The sequence below is a fragment of the Kryptolebias marmoratus genome, linkage group LG5 (genome assembly GCF_001649575.2).
Source record: "Kryptolebias marmoratus isolate JLee-2015 linkage group LG5, ASM164957v2, whole genome shotgun sequence".
NCBI lineage: Eukaryota > Metazoa > Chordata > Actinopteri > Cyprinodontiformes > Rivulidae > Kryptolebias > Kryptolebias marmoratus.
Window position 1 is genome coordinate 10,439,839 of NC_051434.1, and position 24,365 is coordinate 10,464,203.

A 24,365-nucleotide genomic window follows, 5' to 3' on the forward strand; every position below is an offset into this window, starting at 1 on the left:
CCGGCAATCATTCAGCTCTCTGTTCACACTGCATTTCTTGCAGAAAATTTTAATTTCTCTGGTTCAGACACTTTGCTTCTCAACTTACAAACAGGAGAAAACAGAAAACACCCGTTATTAGGAATATTAGAAACCTGTTGTTGTTTTGGATCTGGTTTTAGTTGTTCTGGTTTGAATTCAATTTAAATTTGGGTAATTTTTCATCTTTTGTGCCACATTTTTAGTTGTTTTTTACCCTCTTCTTGCTCCAGTGTCGGTATATTACTTTCTTCTTGACAGTTTTCTCGTTTTAAGCCTTACTTTAGATGTTTTACATCGTTTTGTTGCTGATTGGATCTTTGTGATAAGTCTATGTTCATGCTTTGTCTAATTTTGGTTGCATTGTGTGTCTTGGTTATAAATGACTTCTTAGATGAGACGATAAGACCCTCAGAAGTAATCCACCCCAAATTAAAATAAAAGAAACTGACGAGGACGAGGATGAAACAGTCTGCTGATCAATTATTCATCAATAACTGATGCTGGAAGGCGTGAGCCGCTCGTCCTCGGCCGTCTTTCGCTTGGCGCTGAGGAGCATTTTTGGTCACGAGGGAAACGTGAAGCCAGGCCACACCTCGTGGGCGACGGCAGACGCAGAAAAGCCCCGACCGGTGAAATCAGCCGCATCTGATCTAATGGTAGGATGAAGAACGTGATGACTGTTTCACTCCGAGGACGATGTGGAGCTGCATCTTTACAAAGCTAAACAGGTGTAAGAAATGTGAGCCAGGACAGGCTGCAGAGCAAAAAAAGGTGATAATATTGTTTTTTTGAATAAAAACACGTCCATAAAGACACCATCTATAGATCCTGGTGACTAAAATAGCATAAAATCCTCCTAATCTACCTTTAAATCAAGGGTTTCTGACAGAAAATAACCCTTTGTATTATATACTTTACAATTTCCTTTGAAACTGACCATTTTTCTCAGCTGGGAAATCCCTTCGTATAATATCTGGTGTCACTGTGAAGCTCCTGGATTCCTCTTCTTACATACAGGGCTGAAAATATCATTCTAGACCAATAAAAATCCAGTTTTCCAACTTTCACTCTCATAATCAAAACCAGGTGATAAAATTGCTTAATTTCAACAAACTACGTCTCATTTTGAAGCTTCAGAGATGGAAAATTAAAAAAAAAAAAAGTTATATTGGAAAAATTCCTCATTGTGACTCATTCTGCAGCACAGAGACTTTCACAAACATAAATTCTGTTATTCATACAATTTGTACAGATTTTTCCATAAAATGTTCATCTGACAATTGGTGTCACATTATCTGAACTTCTGAAACATTTGAAAAGTTTTTTAAACTCTTCTTAGTAAAACTTAAACATTAAAATGTATGTATTTCCGTCCGTGTGTCTCTCACTGTTACAGGACTTGTGGATGTCTCTCAAATCCCCTCAGAAGACGGAGATCAAACACCCAAGTGTTTTTTTAAATGCTGCAGAAACATAAACACTCAGAGACTTGTGCTGCTCCGGGTTCAAGAATCTGTGAGATTCTGTTTGCTCGAGGCTTACTTTTCAGTCCGTTTCTGTCTGCCTTGCAGTCAGGGAGTGACAGACACAGGTGCTCGGTTACCATGGTGACGCAAGTGATGCCACTTAGATCAAAATGTGGGCGTTTCTTTTCTTATTTTAGATTATAACTAAGACTAAAGAGTGACGAACAAGCAGATATAAAACACTTGAAGTGGTCCCACAGCTCCGGGAGACATCCCTGTCTCCTGTCTATTTATAGCAGAGACTGTCCCCCCCTCCCCACCAACGCAGAGGACTGAGTCACGGTCCTCCTGGTCTCCGCGGGGATCTCAGGTTCACCGTGTGGCTTAATTAGGACAGACCGGAAAAGTGTCTCCGGACGGGGACAGAGAGGGAGGACCGGACCGAGGGAGAACAGGCAGCGCACGAGCGAGCAAATCCAGTGTCCAACCCCGGGGGAGCAAAGGACGGAGGTAAGGTGTCTACAGCTGTCTCCGGGTGGACAGGGGGACGCAGGAGGACGAGAAGGTTGTAGCCCGTGTCTGCGTGTCCGCGTCGCGTGTCTGTCTCTTCCCACGGTTGTCTCCCGAAAGTCGCAGAAAGTCATTGTTGGACGCGTTGTCCGAGTCAACCCCGATCCAAGATGGCCGCCGCAGAAAGCACACAAAATGGCTACGGCTCTGTCAGTTTCACGGACTTGAAGCTGAAAGTTGGTGCGCTCGTAGCCGAGAGTGATCCTCAGCGCGTGATCTGAGCGCCACGAGCCCAGGCTTGCGGTTTGTTCAGAGTTTTGCCTTTAAACATTTGTTGTGAACGCTGACTTGTCTGTTAACAAAATATCTCACGAACCACTGGACGGATTTTAATGAAGCTTTCAGGGATTATTCACCGGAAATCCTTTCACAATCGTTTAACCTTTGGGGACAACCCAATGCAAGATGGCCGCCACCGCCAGGTGACCTTAGAAGACACAAACATGGCTACAGCTCAGTTCATTTTACAGATATTTTGATAAAATTTGGTGTGGTAGTAGCTGAGAGTTACTCACAAAACATACTCTAATTGCTACTCGTTGTGCCAGATCTTTGCTTTAAACTTCACCATTAATTGTTGGAGTCAACCCTGTTTGTCTGTTAGCAAAATATCTCATGAACAAGATGACTGAAAATGGTCAGAAATTGTTTCTACAGTAATCAGTGACATTATATCATGCACCTTTTTGACCCAGGACAGTCTCTGAAGAGTTCCTCAGAACCAGATGTTTGTTGATGTGATTCAGTGGTTTTGGTGTGACCCCAGTAAACAATATTTCTTTTATTTTAAAGTAATTCAAAGTAAATTAGGAAAAAAAATGTATAAACATCCCTAATCTGACCCAACTTTTAACAATAAACAATCACTAGGTTTCTGGTCATTCCTGGTCTCTGGTCCCTCCTGGTCTCTGGTCCCTCCAGGTCTCGGGTCCCTCCAGGCTTCTTGTCCATCCAGGTTTTTTGTCTCTCCTGTTTTCTGGTCCCTCCGGGCTTCTTGTCTCTCCAGGTCTCTGGTCCCCCCAGGTCTCTGGTCCCCCCAGGTCTCTGGTCCCACTCGAGTTGCTGATGTTTTGGAGCCAGGGGACAGAAATAACCTCTGAGTCCTGCGGCAGGCATGTGGCACTGCTGAGAGACTTTTCCTGGGACGTGACTCCATGACGCCCATCAGGACGTGTTTGCTGCTCTCAGCTTCTAATTACCGGACATAATTTATGAAGATTGGAGACGGAGAATGTCTCTCAGTCTGAACAGCTGACATATTGTTGCACAGCTTCATTGTGCTGCAGAAAAAAACATTTTGTGAAGGAAAATAAACCCACTGGTTACAGGTGGCAGATCAGGAACTCCGTTACCCAGCAGTGGTTTGTGTAAACATGCAGCGGGTCGCTGGATTGAAATCCTCCTCTGCTGACTAATAATTATTGGAAGCTGTCCTGCGTTATCTCATGGTTGGTCAGAGTTAAAGAGGTTTGGTTTGTGTCTTTTTTTTGCTCAGCTACATCATGTTTAACATTTGTTGACATGATCAAACCCAACCAGGTTTGATTTTGTCCACAAACAGTCGGTTTCCTTTAATTTTTCACATTTAATGTTTCGTTTCTGTCACTCATTTCAATGCGCACACGTAATTATTCACCCCTTAGTCACTAAACTTGGACAAAGTTCAAACTGAATTAAATGTGTGAGTGAAAAATAAGCAGGAAAAGTAAACAATTCTTATATAATCTGCCCCCTTTTTTTAGCAGAATACGTATTTTGCTGACAGAATTTTAAACAAAGATGGTGCAGAATGTTTAGCAGAAGTGATGCTCAGCTACTACCACACCAAACCGTAGCTCAGTCTTTGTAAAAGTGGCTGAATTTTAGCTATTTATGTGTTCTCTCTGGTCTTTATATGGGTTGATTGCAATTAAGTTTTAATAAAATCTTTCCAGTGGTTCATGAGATATTTTGCTAACAGGCAAACAGGGTTGACTTCAATAGGTAACGACAAACAGCGCTTCAGCTATGTGATGCAGGAGACGCTCAGCTACTACCACACCTGATTTCAGCACAATATCTGTAAAACTGCCAGATTTTGTGTCTGATAAAGTTGCTTCCCTGTGGCGGCCATCTTGAGCTGGATTGGCTCCAAAAGTTAACGAGTCGTAGATCTGCATCCAGTGATTACTGTCTGAGAGTTTCATTATAATCTGCCCTGTGGGTCCTGAGATATTTTGCTAACACACAGAGACACGGGCAGGACTGCCCTCTCACCTTTGGCAGTGGGCAATAAGAGAGCCTAATTTTAGGAATGACTTCCACCACGGTGAGCCTTTTTGTGTTTGTTTTCAGGACTGTCACCATGGAGGGTTTAATGCAGCGGCTGGAGCAGGCTGTGACTCGCCTGGAGCAAATGGCCGCCGCCGCGCAGCTGTCCGGCAGCATGGCTAACGGGAGCTGCGTCAACGGCATCGACGGAGGCGAGTGCGGCGATACAGACTGGGGCCTGAAATCTTTCCGCTTTTGCATCGTCCCCCCAGAGTTTGAGCGAGGGAATAAACAGGGACTTCTGTGTCCGTTTCCAGGCCCGACTCAGAGTGTGGAAGTTTTCGACGCTCTGCTGAGAGGTCCGGTGTCGGACTACCTGAGCTGCAGCCGAGCTATAGGAGGAGAGGTGGAGAAACACGTGAGTCTCCACGCCGAGTCGTCAGGAGGAGTGAAATAACGAGTCACACCTTTAAGTGCTGCTCAGATGGCGGAGCAGAGGTTTCACTGATCTGATGGTTGAGGTGCTGCTCTTAAAGAGGCTTTTCATTAAACTCCACACTAGTTGTGCAATAAAATCAGGGAACCTTTGGCCAAAAAAACACTGATCTCCTAAAACAGGGGTGTCAAACTCCAGGCCTCGAGGGCCGCTGTCCTGCGAGTTTTAGGTTTTTCTGCTCCAACACACCCGATTCAAATGGTTTAATCACCTCCTCACCAAATCATCAAGTTCTCCAGGAGCATGGCAACAAGTCATCCATTTAAACTAGGTGTTTTAAAGCAAGAACACGTCTAAAACATGCAGGAGAGCGGCCCCCGAGGGATGGAGTTTGACAGCCCTGTTCTAAAAGAACGGGTTCAAATTTTTTGTAGCTAAAGCTTAAGCATGCTAGATTTAACCCACACTCTGTATGTTTGCACACAGTCTCTGTTAGTTAGTTTTAGGTGTTTTTTAATAACTTAATTATTATGTTTTGTTTTCTTTTAAATCAGTTTTCTGACTGACTTTTCCATCGTTTGGTTTCCCTCAGCTCTCTAATCTAAAACTATCTGCCTGCCAGCACCTCTGGAGCTTCTTAATATTATATTTGTTTAACCTACGGTTATCCGGCTCTTTGGGAAATCGACCAGCGTAACAAGAGGCGGACCGGTTCTTTAAGGAACACGGCCTGGTTTCGTGCCTGCTTTTTATTTTAACGTGCGAGGGAACGGTAAGCTCCTCAGAATGGGTTCCTCTTAAAAAGGGATCATTTCTGGATGCGGTGGAGCCGGCGTTTATCTCACTGGGCACCGGTGTATAAACAGAGAGGATTGTTCCACTCCAGATTCCACTTAGATAGTCGCAGGTCTGGAAAACTGAAGGGTACTGAAGTGTGTGTGTGTGTGTGTGTGTGTGTGTGTGTGTGTGAGGTGTATAGTTTAAGGGTTTGTGCACATATGATCACAAATGTCTGTTTTGCTTTTTCCTCTGCAAAACCAGAGATGCAAGAGAACTTTCACCTTATGTTCATTAATGAAACTTTAAGTTTTTTTTCCAGTTTGATAATGACACACACCCCCTTCAGGACTGGATGTGTGTTTCGTTGGAAAATAAAACAGCTGGCAGTAAAAGCTGCGTTCTGTCCTTGGAACTGATCCAGAACGACAGAGGAGGGAAAAGCATTCGGGGAAAACATAAAACACAGATTAGTTGCGTTTCTTCTGCACTTTAATAAGACAACCTGTCTACCTCTGTGTCGCATCACTGAGCGGACTGGGGGGGGTAACTCTGAGCCGGAGGTATTTCCCTGAAGTTCGTAGAGTCCCTTAAATGGAGAAAGCCTCCGTGGTGGTTCCTTTGGCCCGCAACTCAAAGCCTGCAGCACACACGGGACTAGCCCAAACTATGTGCACAGTGTGTGTGTAAGACTGATGCACATTTCTGCATCAGAGAGAACATTAAACTTTTCAGAGGATGTCAGAAACACTTTACATCTCACTTTTCATACACTGACACCAGCTAGCTCAGTCATTTATTACCCTGATAAGTCTAATGTTTCACCTAAAGGGATAGTTTAGAACTTTTGAAGTGGGTTTCTTTGGAACATGTTTATTCCTGTCTGACTGACATGCTAACGATTAGTCCGGAACCATTCAGTTCACGTATTTAAGAGTTTTAACACCTAATATGTGCCACTGCAGGCGGAGATGGTGAACGACGCGCTGCAGACCCAGAGAACCTTCCTGAAGATGGCCGCCACGCACCAGGAGCCTGCACAGGTACGACGACTGTGGAACGGCCGAGCTCACATTTATCAGAGGTTTCTGTAACGGCACTGATCTTACTCACCTCTGCAGGTATTTAACAGGTTAGACTTGGTGAAATAAACCAGGTTTACCTGTTATTGACAACTAAAGTCAAACCGTTTTATCACACTGGCGGTTTGGTTATTTGCAGAGCTGATGGGAGACGCTGCTGCGATCAGTTTGTGTTGCAGGAAACTGAAAGGAGCGGAGTCGCAGCACGGTTGTCGTGGCGCCCAAATCGCATTAAGCGTCTCGCATTTAACAGCAGGGAGATGAAGTCCTGAGTTCCCCGGCAGGCCGAGCCGTTCACAGAGGGACCAAGAAAACGCTAATGCAACACATTCTCTGCGTGCTCGTGGACAGAGGCAAAGGAGGGCGAGGAGGAGGGGGTCAGCCACGTATGAGAGAACTGATAATGATATCATCCGTTCGGCCTGCTGTTTGTGTTGTGTGCGTCGGTGTCACAGGGTCCACAGAGCCCACCAGGAAGTGATTAGACCCAAACTGTCAGGCCGCTGGTCGAGAGGTGGAGGAAAGAGCTTTCAGTGAAAATCAGAAAAGCAAACAAGGAAACAAAGAGAAGGAGACTGAGCCATGAGGTGTTAGAGGAGAGGAAAATCAGGAAATGGGATTTCATAGGTTAAATGAAACTGTAAAAACAGAATAAAATCAATTATACATGACAGGACGATAAGAAAGATAACTATCGAGAACAATCCTATAAGTCTTATTTGTTTTATGTTTGGAGGAGATAAGATGAGAGACTCTGTGTTTCACCTACAGCAGCACAGATCCTCTAAAAACACGCAGAGTGTTAAACATTCGTTCATATCCGTCGCCCACATTCGTTTGACTTTTTGGGCTATTAAACTCAAAGTATTGTAGTTCGGTTCGCTCTTTGCACTGTCAACACAAGCTGAAAACCTCACAGATTTCCTGCACATGCACACACACACACACACACACATTTAATTCTCTGGCCTTTCTCTTCAGCGAAGTCCTCTTGTGCTCTCTGACTTTTTATGGGCATGTTCTATATTTGAGCCTGTTGTCAGTGTGTGTGAGTGTGCGTGCGTGTTGTGCGAGTGTGTGTGTGTGTGTGTGTGTGTGTGAGAGGGAGAGAGAGAGAATGAGAGTCAGTGTTAAACAAAGAGAAAGGAAGCCAGAGAAAGCCGGCGTCTCGCTCCTATGTGACCTCAGCCCGGCTTGTTAACACTGATGTGTGTGTTCCAGATTCTGTCCGTTCGTGTAAATACGATGGACTTTTTTATTTTTTTCTTACAAACGCTTTAACACCGTCATCCCTCTGCTCTCCATCTTTGACCCTCTGCTTGTTTAAAAAAAGTCAAAGCCTGTGCTGTTTGTGAAACCGCTCTGAACTCAGCCAGTTAGTTAAAAAAAGGCGACACTTTTCCCTTTTTGGCAGCTTTCTCTGTTTCAGCTGATATTCATCTCCTTTTGCTGCAGATGGATTCTTATTACTGAAATCACTTTAAAGAACATAAAAAAATATGTCCAAGTTTTCAAAATGATTAAGTATCACTTTCATACCAGAATGAAGGCATGAATGAGAAGGAGGCAGGTGGAACAGTGAGCCTACAAGGAGGTCAGAGGTCACAGAGGTGCAGGACTTCAAGGACTTAGAGTCGACTGTCCAGGAGGACGGGGAGTGTGGTAAAGAGGTGAAGAAGAGAGTCCGGGCAGGATGAAGAAAAGTGTCAGGAGTGATTTGTGACAAAAGGGTGGCAGCAAAGGTCAAAGGAAAGGTTTACAGACAGTGAGAGCAGCTGTGTTGGACGGTTTGGAGACAAAAAGACAGGAGACAGAACTGGAAGTGCCAGAGCTGAAGATGTTGAGGTTCTCCTTGGGAGGGACGAGGACAGACGGGATTAGGAATGAGGTCCTCAGAGGTACAGCACAGGTTGAAGGACTGAGAGATAAAGTTAGAGAGGCCTGACTGAGATCGTTTGGACATGTGCAGAGGAGGGACAGTGAGTATATTGGTAAAAGGATGTTAGAGAAAAGACAAAGAGGAGATGTATGGATGCAGTTAGAGAGGACATGGAGGGAGATGGGGTGAGGACAGAGGACGCAGAGGACAGAGTTAGATGGAGGAGGACGACTCGCTGTGGAGACCCCTGAAAAGGGAACAGCTGAAAGAAAAAGAAGAAGAAGACGGTAATAATCCAAAAAGATGAACTCGGAGTGAGAATCTGGTACGAGTTACCTCCTTCCTGTTGGTCATTCTCGAATATTTCAGCGTTCGTCGCCGCTGTGCTGCAACAACTCAGGGAGAGGAAGTCCACAATGAGATGTAGACTCTGACTCAGATTATAAATCCGGCTGAAACTTGTTCTGGGAAAAACAGACACAAACTAACACAGATCGGCATTTATTCTACTTTAAACCTTACTGGTTCTGCTTATTAAAGCAGAGTGTCTTCACCAATTTTTGTTTATTTCATCAAGAGAACTGCTGTTGATCAAACCACTCACCAAAACAATATTTAACATTTTTAATAAACTATTATTGTTAGACTGTGTTGCTCACATGACCACTTTTAAATAACAGGCTCTATTTTCCTTTAAATATATATCTTCCTTTACTTTCTTTCTTGGCTTTTATGCCAAATGTTGAGCGACAAATTGAATTTAGAGCCAAAGTTTGAGATCTGTTGCTGAAAAGGAAGCATGTGCTCCCTCAGAAGCTGAGATTAGGCGCCCTAAATGAGAAGAAATGCGACTGGGAGAGCGAAGAAAAGCACGTCTGTCTCGAATTCTTGAAGTCATGTGCATCTGATTGGAGACAGAACGTGTTGTAATGGGTCTACTCATGCCTTCTTTTGCTTTTGTGCATGCAGGGATGAAATGATTGAATTTGATACACATGATGTGAATTAATAAAGTTATTTTTTTCAAACAGACAGACGGAAAACAGTTTTTACCCCGTGTGCTGTCAGGCTTTAAAATAACCGACTCTGGCTTTGTTTTTTTTGGTCGAAAGCATTTCATCTGAATGACAAACAAACAAACCAACAAAAACACTTCTACGGCTCGTTACCAGTGAATGTTGATCTCCAGTCCATCACGCCTCCAATAAAACGCTGCAGTCCTGAATCGGAGCGCAAGCAGAGGGGGTGTGGGGGATGATGGGTAAACTGTAAACACCGCAGGAGCAGGACGCCTTACAAGGCCAGAGGGATCTCCCCGTGAGCAGAGGAATGCTTGAGGGGTGAGCGAAACTGTGGCTCAGATCTGGACCATCCAACAGGAGGGATAAAACAAAATCCTGTAAAATTATTCAGGGTCCTGAAGGAATCACGTCGAGGCACCGAGAGAAGGATGGGCAAAACTGAGCGTGTAAAATCACCAACATCTGAAACCCTGCACCAAAATTAAAGACTTTAAAGTTCTAACTGTTTTGGTCAAACCCTATAAGTAACATGATGTTGTTAGGAGTCCCGAGATGTTCTAGCACTCAGAGAATGTGTTGAGGATGACTCTCAGCCACCACCACAGCAGGTTTGGATCAATATCTGTAAAAGTGTTTGACTTAGAGCCATTTTTGTGTTGACTAAATCAAAGTGACTACAAAACCTAATCAGCAGATGTGCATCCAATGATTGCCTTCTGAGAGTTTCAGTAAAATCCGTCCTATGATTCATGAGATATTTTGCTAACAGACAAAAACACGATCACCTTTCGCCTCTATCAGCGGGTAATAAAAATGGCATTTTACTACAAACGATGAATACTTTCCTCTCTTTATCTCCTGCATCTTTACATCCATTCTGCTTTCTTGTTGTTGATTTTTGTCCTCTTTTTTTTTTCTGCTTCCGCAGATGGAGCTCCAGGACCTCCTGAAGCCGATTTCGGATCACATCCAGGAGATCCAGAACTTCAGGGAACAAAACCGCGGCAGCCTCCTCTTCAACCACCTCTCGGCCGTCAGCGAGAGCATTCCTGCTCTGGGCTGGGTGGCTGTGGTAAGAAAAGATAAAAAACCAAACTGATGCACATGCTTAATTAGATGCTGATCGTTGGAATAAAAGTAAATAATCAACCTAAGTTGTAACTTTGATATTAGTATTTCTGGTTCCCATCAGTGCTAAATATCATTAACATGAAAGCTGCTCTTCTCCAGGATTTGTTTTTATAAATCTTTGAAGCTGTTTCTGGTTTTTGTAAGTGGTTGTCAGGAAAGCACATTTATCGAACACACTGAATGTCAAGGTATCACCGTGTAAACCTTTTTCCTTTTTTTTTTTTTCTACCCATCAAATTAAGACAAATTTACCATTCGATATGAAGTTTATCTTTGTGTCTCAGAGCCAGAAGCCTGGTCCCTATGTGAAGGAGATGAACGATGCAGCCACCTTCTACACCAACAGAGTGCTGAAGGACTACAAGGAAACGTAAATATGAGCGTTGGGTTCTTATATACACCCACCACCCAGCTCGCCTTTCTGTTCCACCTGGGCGGTTCCACTTCACTTCAAGCTCAGGTCCTCTACCAGAGGCCTGATGAGGTTTTATCAAAAATTAAATAACAATACATATGTTTTCCATTCATTTTTATTGAGCAAATTGTGATCCACCTCTGGATCAGCACAGCTGCGGTAAAGTTCAGTTATTTAGTCAATTCTATTCCCTGTTTGGTGATTTTTGGTGATTTGAGGATGGGTACGCCGCAGCCTGAGCCACATCTGTCACAGCTTTACCTGCGGTCGTAGCCGAGGGTCGCTTCTTCACGGCTGGAACAAAATGTCCCCAAACGAGATGCAAAAAGCTTAATGCGGTGTGAGTTTTCCCTGAGAACGATTGAAAACGTCCGTCTTGTTTTGTCTTGTTGCCTCCCATCGGTGCCAGCGACAGACAGCATGTGGACTGGGTGCGCTCCTACCTGTCCATCTGGACTGAGGTGCAGTCCTTCATCAAGCAGCACCACACGACAGGACTGGTGTGGAGCAAGACTGTGAGTAAACTGCTGAATGACAGCTGACGGTTTGTTGAAACGGAAACATTAGACTTAAAATGAGCAGAAAAAAAGCTAAAATAAGCAAAAGTAAAGCTAGAAGGTAACATTAGCAAATCAGTATCTAAAAGCTATAACCATTAAACCAAGTAGCTCAAACCTAAAATCAGCAAACCAGAAGCTAAATGCTAAAAATACCAAACATCATCTCAAAGCTAAAACCAGCAAAATAGTAAATAAAAGCTAAACTAGCAAAATGGCAGGTAAAACCTAAAATAAGCAGCCCGTTATAAAGAAGCTAAAACGAGTAAAACAGTAGATAAAAGCCAAAAATGGCCAAACAGTATCTAAATGCTAAAACCTCCAAACAGTTGCTAACAGATAAAACTAGTGAACCAGTAGCTAAAACCTAAAATGAGCTAAATGTTAGCTAAAAGATAATAAAGCTAGAAAAAAGCTACAAATGCAGCAGGTATAATGTAGACTTCAAATAGCACAAAAATGTATATTTTTTAAGAATTTGAAGTTTTTCATTCATTTCAGTGAAAAAAAAGTAAATAGTTAAATGTTTAAAAAGTATAAAAACTGCAAAAGCCAAAAGTCATAGCCTGACATTTTGACAAATAGTTAAACAGCTGAAATGTACATTAGAAACTATAAACAGGAAAACAAAGGTGTGAAAGCTGAGTCAGCATTAAAACGATTCCAGCACATTTACTAAAATCTTTTTATAGTTATTTCCTTCTTCTTCTTCTTGAACACAAAGAAATCTCTGCCCTCATCATCTTATCTGTGTTTCACCCCGTTTTTATTTACAGGCTTTGATATTTTTACATCGGCCACGTTTAGCTCTCATTTGTAGTGATGAAGCCGTCGGTTGCATAAACGGCTGCAGAGGGCATGAATGAGTGAACGAGTGAATGAGTGAATGAGCTTCTCCTCAGTGGCGGCGCACCGCAGCTCTCTGCAGAGCTCCTGTCACTCCCGTCACTCCCACAGACACTTCTGTTTCTGGATGTCTGCTCGGGAGCTCCTCGGCTCTCGCCCACAGTGGATCCCAGAGATAAATGACGCCGTGAAACTAAACGTTTTGACGCAGACCCGACCTCTTTCTGCTGGAGGTGAGAGGAGGAGGGTTGTCTCTGACTTTTAGAGGCGCAAACGCACTTTTTGAAACCATTTTGTTTTAAATAGCAGATCCCGTATGTTAATACCCTTCTTATCTCTTTCTGAAGCGGTGAAATTCTTAGAGAGTAATTACTGGATGTCCGTCTACAGCTGTTTAACTTCTGGAGTCAACCTGATTCAAGATGGCTGCCACAGCCAATCAACCTTAGCAAGCACAAAAATGACTATAACTCAGGTCGTTTTACAGATTTTGTGCTAAAATTTGGTGTGGTCGTAGCAGATAGTCACCCTCAACACATACTCTGACAGATCACGCATGGTGACTCCTTCAAGGAATGCTAGCTTTCTTTTTTGAATAGATTAAACAGAATCCACAAACCCCAGTCTCCACAGCTGAGCTTTAGGAGTGCCGGCAGCTGCATCTTCTCGTTTCCTCAACTGTGCCCACATGTGTTTTCAGCGTGCAGAAACCTGAGAGGCCGCCGTGGCTGTTTGTGTCAGCTGTTGCTCCTGCTGCGGGACGACAGAGCTGATGTGTGTTGCCCTAACAGGTGGTCCTCAGGGTCTACTTGAATGGAGGTTTTCTTTACAGAGGGACCCCCGACAAATGGCCTGTGTACGCGCGTGGCCTGTTTGCCGTAACCTAAACTGCAGGGCTGGTCTCTCCTCGACACAGCCGTCATCTGCTGCTCAGACGCAGCTTTAATGACGAGCCCATTCCCTGAAAGCCACAGGCTGACATATGGACACATGTATATACAGTTCCTACACTCTATACCAGGCTCAGAGCGTGAAATAAAGGGATTAATTGGAAGCAAAACGCTTCAGCAGGATGGCAGCTGTCTCCTCTATCCCTATTGATAACCAGCCTCCGGTGGATGGTGAGATGCAGCAGGACACAAATACAAGCAAGGAGGAAGCAGTTTTCAGGAGCGTTTAATAACACAAAGCACCATGGAAACTAACAGATTCATGGAAACTAACAGATAATCTAACAAAACAACTCAGGAAAACGAGGAACTGTATGTACTGGGAGGATGTGTGCTGATTACTAACAGAACACAGGTGGTATGAGAAGCTATGGAGCTTCTGTATGAACAGAACATGACTCAGATGAACAGCTAAAACTAGCAAAACACAAGAAAACCAAACAAAGATCAATAAAAATAAAAATCAAAAGACCCACACCATGACATCCTCTGGGACTGGACTTTAATGTGTGCTGCATAATCCTGAAAAATAACACGTTTTTAAACAATAAAACAGAATTTTCTACCAGTAGTTGATCTATTTACTTGTTAAATTGTCAAAATAACCATCAGATTACAAAATCTACAGCTGAAACTGTTTTTACTTGTTATTTCTTTGAATCGTAGTTTTCCTTTTTGTGTCACATTCTAACGTAAAGAGACGGCAAATTCTCAGATTTGGAAAGTGGATCTTAATAAAGTTTAGTGCCGTGTTTGCTATCAAGTAGTATTAGAGATGCTATATTTTGTTTTGTTTAGTTAACCATTTGCTATAACATAGTTGATGCAAAAATGTTTTATGCCTTTATGCTGTGTTATCATCTTTATATAAATTACAGAAGATCCATATACATCTTTGACACTGGCTGCTTTTAATAAAGTGCTGAAAACATCCAGTTCAAATCCCTTTATGTCATCTGTAAAGAGACTGCTGGTTTAGAAGGTTTGTTAAGTTGAAATGATTCATTGGTCAGATTTAGATGGTTTAAAACTACAAAACAAAACAAGAAATCCCCAAAAGATTTCTCTGAAAATGGTCAGAGACAAGGGCTAGACTGAAAAAAGTTAAGAAAGAATCAAGAAAAACTGTCTGCTTGGATTCGAAGTCTAAAGAAACAGCGAGAGGCTCAAGGTCTTCCTCAGTCCTGCATTTTTTCAACATAAAAAAAAATGTTAACATTCTCTGTACTTTATGAACACACAACTCCTCCTCCTCAGTAGTCAGTTTTCAGCCACGCATGAACACACACACATGCTGGATGTAATCCAGCGGTATGTGCTGAGCTGTTTAGTGTAACAGCTCTGCATTGTTCAGCTGCGATATGTGCAACACATGTGGCTCGGGTCAAAGGTCAAGTCTGGGCTCTCACATTAGGTGACGATGCGTCGCTCTGAAGATGTGTGATAAGTGTGTGTCTTGTGCAGCGGCTGTGAGAAGAGTGTGTGTGTGTTTGCATCTTTCTGCTGTAGTTTTTTTGCAAACGTCCCATCAGTTAAACCGAAGCTGTTATGAGGATAGAGGAACCAGTTAATGCAGCTAATCGGATGCTATTGGGTGTCATAAAGCATCAAACTTTGTGATAAATTCTCACAAAACAAAGTTAAAACATTACCATATATTAACATATTGGAACATATTCAACATAATCTTGAAATTACCAAAAATGATTTCAGTGAATCATATTAATTTAGTCCAAGATATTTCTAATGCAAGACTCCACCTGCTGGTCGTTCTTACTACTGCAGCTGTTCTCCATTAAACACCTGTCACGTCTGAATTTTCCTTCAATAAAAGCTCAGAAAATCTAAATGTAACCCTAACCTTGACTTCTTTCCTCTCCCAGGGTCCCATTGCTCCTGCTTCTCTCTTTGACTCCCCCCCGGCCCCGAGTGCTCCCTGTCCCCCTCCTCCCCCTCCTCCCCCCGGCCCTCCTCCAGTCTTCATCGATGATGACTCCAAGCCTCAGGAGGGCGGCGCAGCAGCCCAGCACTCAGCGTTATTCACCCAGCTCAACCAGGGCATGGACATCACCAAAGGTTGGTGTGCCGCCGGGCCAAAGGAGCAGAGGAGGGTAATAAAAGAGCCACGGGTTGTTGTTTTTGACTCCCACGCTCCTCATCTTCTCCGTTTGTAGGTCTGAAGCATGTCTCAGATGAACAGAAGACCCATAAGAACCCCAACCTGCGCTCTCAAACGTCACCGACGAAAAGCAAAGAGCCCCGGCCTGTGAAGTCTCCCAAAGCAGCTGTCCAGAAAAGACCTCCTCTGCTGGAGCTGGAGGGAAAGAAATGGAGGGTGGTGAGTTATTTCCACCCCTCTTACTGGCATCCATCCTGCTCTCGTTCAGGAACAGGAGGCTAGCTGCTCATTTACCTGTGAACCTCCACCCTCGCGTCAGTCTTACAGACAGTTTCGGCTTCCTTGTTGTGGCAGGAGCACTTTGAGCAGAAACACGATTTGCTGATTGAGGAGACGGAGCTGAAGCAGGTGGTGTACGTCTTCAGCTGCAACAACTCCACCCTGCAGGTTAAGGGCAAAATCAACTCCATCATCATAGGTGAGCCACCTGGAAACCAGAGGAACTGAGTGTTAAGAGACCTTGTTGATATTTGTGGAAGCAGCTGAAACTGAGTTGCTAAAGCTAAAAGGAGCAAAATGTTAGCTAATAACTAAAAGCAGCATAAGGAAACAAAAAGCAGAGCAGGTACTGAAGTCATTTAAAAATAATGTAATGTAATAAATATTTGTAAACGAAGTAAAATAGTTTGAAAAGTATAAACTTCACAAAAACCAGAAGTCATAGCCCCGATCTTCTGAATGAGCTGAAGGCTTTGATATGAGAACAACTAAAATAACACAAAATGTGCACAAATATTTAGGTTTTTTTAAAATGTACGGGAAAAATAAAAACCAAGAAAACAGCTGTGTGATTCCTGAATCAGCGCTGACACAAATGAGATGTTTCTTGTCTAAACTTTCCTCATATCGGCTGATTTATTTCCTTTCTTCAGATAATTGTAAGAAGCTGGGTTTGGTTTTTGAGAACGCTGTTGGGATTGTAGAGATCATCAACTCCAAGGCCATCCAGTTACAGGTGAGGACTCTGCTACAACTCTGCCATCAAAGAGCCATTTCTTACCACCTTATTGTCTTTTTTTTTCCTGTAGGTGTTGGGAACAGTTCCCACCATCTCTGTCAACAAGACGGAGGGCTGCCAGATCTACCTGAGCAAGGACGCTCTGAGCTGCGACGTCGTCAGCGCCAAGAGCTCCGAGATGAACATCCTGATCCCAGACGGAGACGACGACTATGTGAGTGTCTGCGCGGGTTCGGAACGAGCCAGCAGCTGGAAACAGCTGGACAGTTGATTTCTTCCCTCTGTGCGCTGCGCTTCAGCGGTCTTCTCGGTTTGTTTTACAGAAGGAGTTCCCCGTCCCGGAGCAGTTCAAGACGGTTTGGGACGGGTCCAAACTGGTGACAGAACCCACAGAGATCGCCGGCTGATCAGATGTAAACACGTACGGTGCTGTGCAAAATAAATGAAAAAGCAGCAAAAGTCCCTAAAAAAACGAAGATCAGGAAGCCTGGAATGCCACTGATCAAGACCTCTACATATGATCACATGAAAGTCTGGAAGCAAATCATAAAGAAGTTTTTGCTCTTTTGCACAGCACTGCATGTGTCTGTCCTCGTGTCAATGTTCAGATTTAAAAATAGGAGCTGTGTTCTTGATCCAACATTTGTGACTTCAGGAGAACGTTCTCTGGCACTTTGAATCATTTAATAGTAACAAAACCCCACACCGTTGGCTCTCAGGTTTTCAGTAAAACATCAAATTTACACCCTTTTGTTGCAGGTCTGTCACAACAATACAGACATTTACAGAATCGTATGTAGCTCCTTTTTTTCCTCATCTTATTATTCCAAAACACTGATGATGAATAACATTAAAACAGTCTATCACATAAGCCTGTACACCACAAATTCTACTATTTGATATATTTTATTGATTTTAGTGCATAAAAGTCATGTATTAATGTTTTTAGTGAGATTACTTTTAATATGTTTTGCATTTTTGCTCCAGTTTTGATCATATGAATACATAAAACCGAATGTTCAGCGATGAAGGAGCTCGGGTGAACGTAAAAGCGTCAGATCAGATGGGCTGCTGCACAGATATATCTGAATAATTCAAATCATGGCAAATTATCCTGCATGTGATTATAATATACAGAGCAGTATCAGTCATGCTTGATCACTTCGTCATCTGTACATCACTTTATTTTGTACTAAAATACAGCATATGGCACCAGCATAAGATAAAAATGTACAAGAACCTAATGTTTAATTTACATGGAATTATGTAAGACTTGTTATTTTTCAAATAAAGTTAAAATCTGTCACTTGTGGCTTGTTGGAGTTTTATTTTACGTGAAGAATTAAAACAGAAACAATAGGAGGGGAGAAAAATACTAAAATCACAAAAACACACCAAAAATGAAAGATAAAGCATTTCTTGAAGAAATGCATATCGCCCTTTTCGTTCCAGAGTCTTAGAGAAATGATGGCGTTGTAGCTGTTTTAGTCAAACCTTTTTGTGGCGGGCAAAAAAATCAAAACCGTGACAAGAAGACAAATCAGAGCAGAGATTTAAAAACAGCTCAGTGGAAAAAAACAACAACATATTTTTGTCTAAAATGACGACACCAAGAATGTGTTTCAGTGTTTGATCACCACGTTTCCCTGAGAGTCTTGAGTAAAGAGCATTTCGTCCTCTTCCTCCTCCTCGTCTACAGATTTATAAGCACAACTTCTCAGCCCCGCAGTGCTCAGATTACTCTGATCTCTCAGTGGACTTCTGGGCAGCAGACCTCGATGTGCGATCACCCTGTAGCCCTCGGAGTCCTGGGTGAACAGCGCAGCCCAGCTGTCCTCCTCAACCTTTCTGTGTCGCTGCTGAGGTTTCCGAAGAGGCGAGCTGCTCAGTTTATTCCACGTGGAGTCAAAACGTGCCTCTTTCCCTGCACCGCTCCGTCCTCCGGCTGGGCGTTTTAGTGTTGGAGCGCTTTTTGGCTCTGTCCATTTCTGACCTGGCAGAAGTCCAAGATGAGAGGAAGAAGGACGCTTTGTTGGGGAATTAAAAGAGATGGACCTGCTGTTCTCTTTCTCATCTTCTATCTGAGGATGGTTCTTATCTGGTGTTTGAGTTACTCTTCCTTCCACGTCTGTCAGACTTTCAAAAGCCTCCTCACTCTGTTGACTGTCTAGAAAACTCCTCCCAGAGTTGTCGAGGTTTTTCTTTTCAGTTAGATTGAATTCCCTTTTGGGGAACTGGCTGCAGGTGAACAGTGGGTCCTGACTCCATGCCTGAAGAGGTAGCTGACTGTCATGTAGCAACAAGGAGGCTTCAGTGAGCCTCCTCTTACTCTGAGGGGGTTTCCACTCTTCAGACCCTTTATCTTCAGATTCACAGTTTAGCAAAGGCAAATGATGTCCTCCTTGATTCTGTGGCAGTGCTGCTTCAGTCTCAGTCACATTTTCATCACAATCCACACCAGAGTCACAGAGACCTACATCTCGCCCTCGTTTTTTCACACCGGGCCCGCCTGAGGTAGATGATGAAGAGGGACACACTGGATCCAGGTTTGGTAATTCAGAAGTGCACATCTTATGGAGAACTTTCAGAAGAACAAGAACACAAAATAATGTCAGTTTAAAAAGTTTCATATGTTCATTCACAAGACTACTTTTGGTCGACTTCTGACTGCTTACCTCTTCGATGAGGTGCGAAAAACATCGATATAGAGCTCTGTTTGGTCTTTGGCATTTCCATTTTGGTCTGAGTGAAGTTGAGTGCCACAGCCAAGTTGTAACCTTCACCTTTAGTGAAGGGATTCAGCAATTTAGAGATGGGGCGAGCAAGTCGTTTCTGCAAGGCAAAATATGCAATACCAAATGTTACCCTGTTAATGTTAGTTGATCCAGTAGAGCAGTGTAATTAGAAGATACTGATAAGTGTTTTCAAACATTATTTCAAAGATTTGCTGAAAGGAAAGGAAGCTGAGATGTGTTTAGAGCTCATTTAAAGCATCACCTGTTTAACTTTTCCTTTCAGTTGCGTTGCATCGAGCCAGACGCCACATTCATCCTGAGCAGAGAGCTGCGGTGCTGCTTTAGAGGGCTTCATAATGAAGAGGGATGAAAAAACCTGCAAAACAGTAAATGTAGATTTTAGAAGCATAATCACAACCTCCTGGTAGTTACTTCAAAAGCTTTTAACATGCTTTCATATTAATAAACAACTGAAGACAAAAATATTATGTGATTACTGCTAAATTTACTTTATTATTGACATCAGCAAAACCTGCTGACGGATTAGCTTTTTATACGTTTATTTTAGGTCATTTTAGTTTACAGTAATGTAAAGACAGAAAGATCATATTGCTCGTTTTTATTTGTCAGATCTCGCTGCTTTCATAAACTTTTAGTTTATATAGTAAACAGCATTTATACTCATGAGTAAAATTTACAGGTATGACAATAAATAAATAAATCTAAACATGTATTCTGAGGTGAGATATTTTTGATTAAATGCAGACAAAACACAAAGTATTTTCACAATGCAATCTGTGTTATTTATGTAACCATATAAAATTACCTGAAACTTTAATTTCAACATTTGTAAATTAGACATTAACAGATTAGACACAGTTTAACAAAACAGCACTGTTTTTAATATTAAATGTATTTTAAAGCAACCATAATAAAAAACGTGGTCTTTGAAAACAAACAGTTTTATTTATATCTTAGATTACATCAAAAGCCAAAATATAACACAAGTAAGCCTAACGTTATTAATAATATGACTGTTGAAAGAAATAAAATAGTTTACGGTTTAGTCATTTTATATACGCCTTTTAAACAAAAGCTCGTGTATTTTAACAAACTCATAACATGTTCAAGCAACGTTTTTAGATTCTTTAACTTACCAAAGAATATTAATGTTGACAAACTAAGATTTTGTACGATAAAATCCCTCTCTTTTCAGTTTGTTTCTGCCGCCACAACAATGAGCTGCCCTTGTCGTTTGACTGATTAAAAATCAGTCAGACGACAAGAAAGACCTAATAGTGGTTTATTGTCACAAATAGCTAAAATTCCATATATGGTAATATCCGGAAAAATACCTAATCTATTTAAAAAACTAAATTGTTTGCATTTTAAGTGAGGCGCGTCGGCCACCTAATGGCTTGACGTATGCTGGTCTTCGTAGGAGGGTGTGTTTACATCGACGTCACAGCATTTTGCCAATAGGGTAAGTAAAGTGTTTTTAATTTAGCTTTTAAGCTGTCCGTTAAAATGCAGTGAAAAGGCTGAAACCTTGTGACATATTTTCATAGTAAGACTTTGTTGTTTGTCGTTGAATGGCTAAAAATAATGACATATTCGTCTGAGTTTTGTAAAATCGTAAAGGAAGTGCTAACGAGTTAGCATTGGCAGCTTCGACAGCTAACTTCAGGGGTAGTTCGGTGATAAAAACGAATGTATTGCCGATTATAGACTCTTTTTAAGGGTAATCTATAGTATATCAGTAACATTTTCCGTTCAGTTTTAGTGTTTGGATCAGAAATCTGTCGTGGCTCGTTTTTTATTTGATTTAGATTTGTTCAACTCTTTTAGCTGACCTGTAATTAATTAATCAGGCCAAGTTGACCCTACAGTGCCAGATCATAGTTTTTAACTGTGTGTAACAATAACAGTAAATAACGATTGGTTTTAATAATAAATAATAATAATAATAAAGCTCAGGAAATCATTAACTTACGTATTATGAGCGGATGAAGGCATTCCTAATAGATCTTGTTGACGTTTCGTTTTGTTTTTATAACCAGTCCTCATTATAAGCTTTTATTATAATTTGACTGGGTCCTGGTTTGCCCCAAAAAGCTATGTTAGTCATTATTGAGAAACTTAAATTCTGATCCATTTTTTTCCTGCTTATTCTTAAATATCAGACCACTTTCCTAGTACATCAGCATCATGTTTCATGGCATAGCAGGCACAGGAGGAGTCGGTGGAGGTAAGAGATTGAGATTGATGTATTCAGACGGTCAAAACATCTTCCTTTAAATAGTCAAGTTCAGTATTATTACACTTAATCCTTTTCTCTTCGCAGCTCCCGCTAATAAGCCTGAGTTGTACGAGGTAAATATAACATTATTGCTTTGTAAACCTTAAAGACACACAGAACAGTCATTTCACTGTGTACATTTCCAAATGTTTGTTTACATTTATTTTCTTAGAAACCATATGTACTCTTTTGTTTTAACAAGAAAAAAAAAGTCTATAGGTGTAAAACTTAAGATGGCATCAAGAGTAACTTGCACTCATAAATTTTGTCATTTCAGGAAGTGAAACTTTACAAAAATGCAAGGGAACGAGAAAAGTAAGTGTAATATATTGTCATCTACTTGAGTAATATGAGCTTGATTTAAACTGCATTTTTGGAATTTACATTTTTGCAACGTTTTTAATCTTTTTAAGGTACGACAACATGGCAGAGTTGTTTGCTGTTGTGAAGACCTTGCAGGCCCTGGAGAAGGCTTACATCAAGGACTGTGTAACGCCTAATGAGTAAGTGACACTTCAGCTAATGCACCAGCTACACTTTGAATGCATGTTAGATTAACGTTGAGGAAATTGTGTTTCCAGGTACACCGCTTCCTGTTCCAGGCTCCTGGTTCAGTATAAGGCTGCTTTCAAACAGGTGCAGGGCTCTGACGTCGGCTCCATCGATGATTTCTGCAGGAAGTACAGAGTGAGTCCTCATCTTGATTATTTTATAGAGATTTAAAGGAAGATATACTTTTTAAATGTCTTATTTTGGATATGTTTGCTGTTGTCTTTCTGTTTTCTAGCTTGACTGCCCGCTAGCAATGGAGAGGATTAAAGAGGATCGGCCAATCACCATCAAGGATGACAAGGGCAACCTGAACCGCTGCATTGCAGACATAGTTTCTGTATGTTTTTTCCTATTATTATATCAAATATTGTTTACTTTAAATGTATATAATTATTAAAACTGTTCAGTTTTAGTTGCTTCTGTTAATTAAGAACAATGGTTGAAAGTGTGAGTCTGTTGCCAACTTTAAATCTTGTTCCTAAAAGCAATAGATGGACACTTCCAAATGCCTTAAATGTTTGACTATAAGAGTCTTAGATGTTCAAAAATGGTCATTTTCTCTCCATCCTTTCTGAACTTCAGCTCTTCATCACTGTGATGGACAAGCTGAGACTGGAGATCAGAGCCATGGATGAGGTACTTTAAAGTATTTCTATGTAATATTGGCAATAAATGAGTGGCATTAGCTGACAAACTGACTGATTTTTATTGCTTCAGATCCAACCAGACCTGAGAGAATTGATGGAAACCATGAACAGAATGAGCAACATGCCTCCAGACTCGGAGGCAAAGGACAAAGTTAATCTCTGGTCAGTTTCGCTAAACACATTTTAGCATTTATATTATTTAGTCCTGTTCAGTGTCAAATCCTATGTTCCTGTATGTAAACCCCTTTTTGTAAGTGCAACTATAATTGTATGAAATATATATTGTGCAGTCATGGTAATTTTCTTTATCAAAACGTTTTTAATAAGAATATAAGTTGTTTGTCCCATTGCTCAAGTTTCATGTTTGAATTTCAGTAGAAATGTCTTAGTCTTAGCAGTGTTTTAAAAAATGTTTCATAATATTCATCATCTTTCATAAACATTTCCTCGCAGGTTGACCACCCTCAGTTGCATGTCCGCCTCAGACGAGCTGGATGATAATCAGGTTCGTCAGATGCTTTTTGATCTGGAGTCGGCCTACAACGCCTTCAACCGCTTCCTCCACTCCTCCTAAAACTTTTGTCCACCAAAGACACCTCAGCGTGGAACTCTAACTTAACAATTAAAGGCTACTTTCTTCTGATTGTTCTGCCAGGGAGTAGATTCATATCTGGACAGTTTTCAGTCCCACATCTTTTTCATTTTGTCTGTACGTTAAGTTCTTTAACCAAGTCTTGTACAGTTCAAACTCTGCTGCCTTGTAAACTCCGTTGTTTCTGGTTCATCATGCCGACTGCAGCCTTGCTTTGTGGGTTTGTCCAATATTATAAGCTGCTCCTTAAGCCTTTTTTTATACTCAAATGTGTGAAAGATCTTTTTGGCTCTTTATTCTGGCTTTGACAGAACAATTTTCTCTCAACTTTGTACTGTGAGATTAAAAAAAAATCTAATTTTATAGCTAAATTTGGCAGAGCACCAACAAAAAAAAAGCATTTTATTGAAAAAGAGAAGATTTCAACAACTAAAGTCTTTGTGTTTCTCTAATTGTATCTGATGTGTCACCTATAACATGTTTATGTTTCATATCACATGGGTTTTTACTGTAAAATCTTGTAAGTCTGTAAATAGAGTAAAAGAAACAGGCTTTGGCTTCAGCTCATCTTCTGCCTGACAGTTCTTAGGCGAAACAGATATTTGGGCTTGAAGATGACCAATTAGACTACACTCCTTGTTAATTATAGTATAGATGCTGAGGTGGAAGGAATGTTGTTTTTGTTGTTCACTTCTTGTTTTCCTCTCCCTGTACTTTAACATGTCTAACCCAAATGTTTGTTAGGAAAGAGGGCTTCATCCCATTATAAGTAGGCAAAACTGAGATGGACAGACTCATTTTTGCTTGCTAAATATGTTTCAACCTTCAAAAGCCATTAGGGGAAAACATATTTATTAAGATGGATCATTGTAAATAATAGTGTTGATTTTTAAATAAAAGCATGTAATAGCTTTTTAGAAATAAAAATCTGGAAGATTGCTTGTGTTGTGGGGCATTATTTTGTAGAAATATTTCATTTTAAAATTAAATGTAGTAGCTTT

At 41.5% G+C, this 24,365-nt stretch overlaps 3 protein-coding genes across 6 annotated transcripts; 2 read left to right on the forward strand and 1 right to left on the reverse strand.

The window, feature by feature from the left end:
• Window positions 1-1,793: 1,793 nt before the first annotated feature.
• Window positions 1,794-17,845, forward strand: cap2 (cyclase associated actin cytoskeleton regulatory protein 2). Of its 3 annotated transcripts, none has more exons than XM_025007869.2 (13): window positions 1,794-2,052; window positions 4,392-4,519; window positions 4,625-4,725; window positions 6,486-6,563; window positions 10,432-10,575; window positions 10,919-11,004; window positions 11,459-11,564; window positions 15,286-15,478; window positions 15,577-15,740; window positions 15,876-15,999; window positions 16,454-16,536; window positions 16,610-16,753; window positions 16,863-17,845. In XM_025007869.2, the coding sequence occupies exons 2-13, from the start codon at window positions 4,402-4,404 to the stop codon at window positions 16,944-16,946; spliced, it is 1,425 nt and encodes a 474-aa protein (XP_024863637.1). In that variant the 5' UTR covers window positions 1,794-2,052; window positions 4,392-4,401; the 3' UTR covers window positions 16,947-17,845. The 3 variants fall into 3 exon arrangements, with proteins under 3 accessions (XP_024863637.1, XP_017275046.1, XP_024863636.1); XM_017419557.3 differs by having other exon boundaries at window positions 1,795-1,997; XM_025007868.2 differs by lacking the exon at window positions 1,794-2,052 and adding an exon at window positions 2,069-2,300.
• A 118-nt stretch (window positions 17,846-17,963) lies between these two features.
• Window positions 17,964-20,543, reverse strand: LOC108239727 (aurora kinase A and ninein-interacting protein). Its single transcript, XM_017422634.3, has 4 exons — window positions 20,432-20,543; window positions 19,537-19,650; window positions 19,215-19,371; window positions 17,964-19,120 (listed from the first exon to the last, which is right to left on the reverse strand). The coding sequence occupies exons 2-4, from the start codon at window positions 19,627-19,629 to the stop codon at window positions 18,162-18,164; spliced, it is 1,209 nt and encodes a 402-aa protein (XP_017278123.1). The 5' UTR covers window positions 19,630-19,650; window positions 20,432-20,543; the 3' UTR covers window positions 17,964-18,161.
• A 143-nt stretch (window positions 20,544-20,686) lies between these two features.
• Window positions 20,687-24,303, forward strand: vps28 (VPS28 subunit of ESCRT-I). Of its 2 annotated transcripts, none has more exons than XM_017420479.3 (10): window positions 20,687-20,757; window positions 21,458-21,522; window positions 21,619-21,647; window positions 21,851-21,888; window positions 21,987-22,076; window positions 22,155-22,260; window positions 22,361-22,462; window positions 22,708-22,761; window positions 22,843-22,934; window positions 23,226-24,303. In XM_017420479.3, the coding sequence occupies exons 2-10, from the start codon at window positions 21,483-21,485 to the stop codon at window positions 23,344-23,346; spliced, it is 672 nt and encodes a 223-aa protein (XP_017275968.1). In that variant the 5' UTR covers window positions 20,687-20,757; window positions 21,458-21,482; the 3' UTR covers window positions 23,347-24,303. The 2 variants fall into 2 exon arrangements, with proteins under 2 accessions (XP_017275968.1, XP_017275980.1); XM_017420491.3 differs by lacking the exon at window positions 20,687-20,757 and adding an exon at window positions 20,765-20,841.
• The last annotated feature ends 62 nt before the right edge of the window (window positions 24,304-24,365 follow it).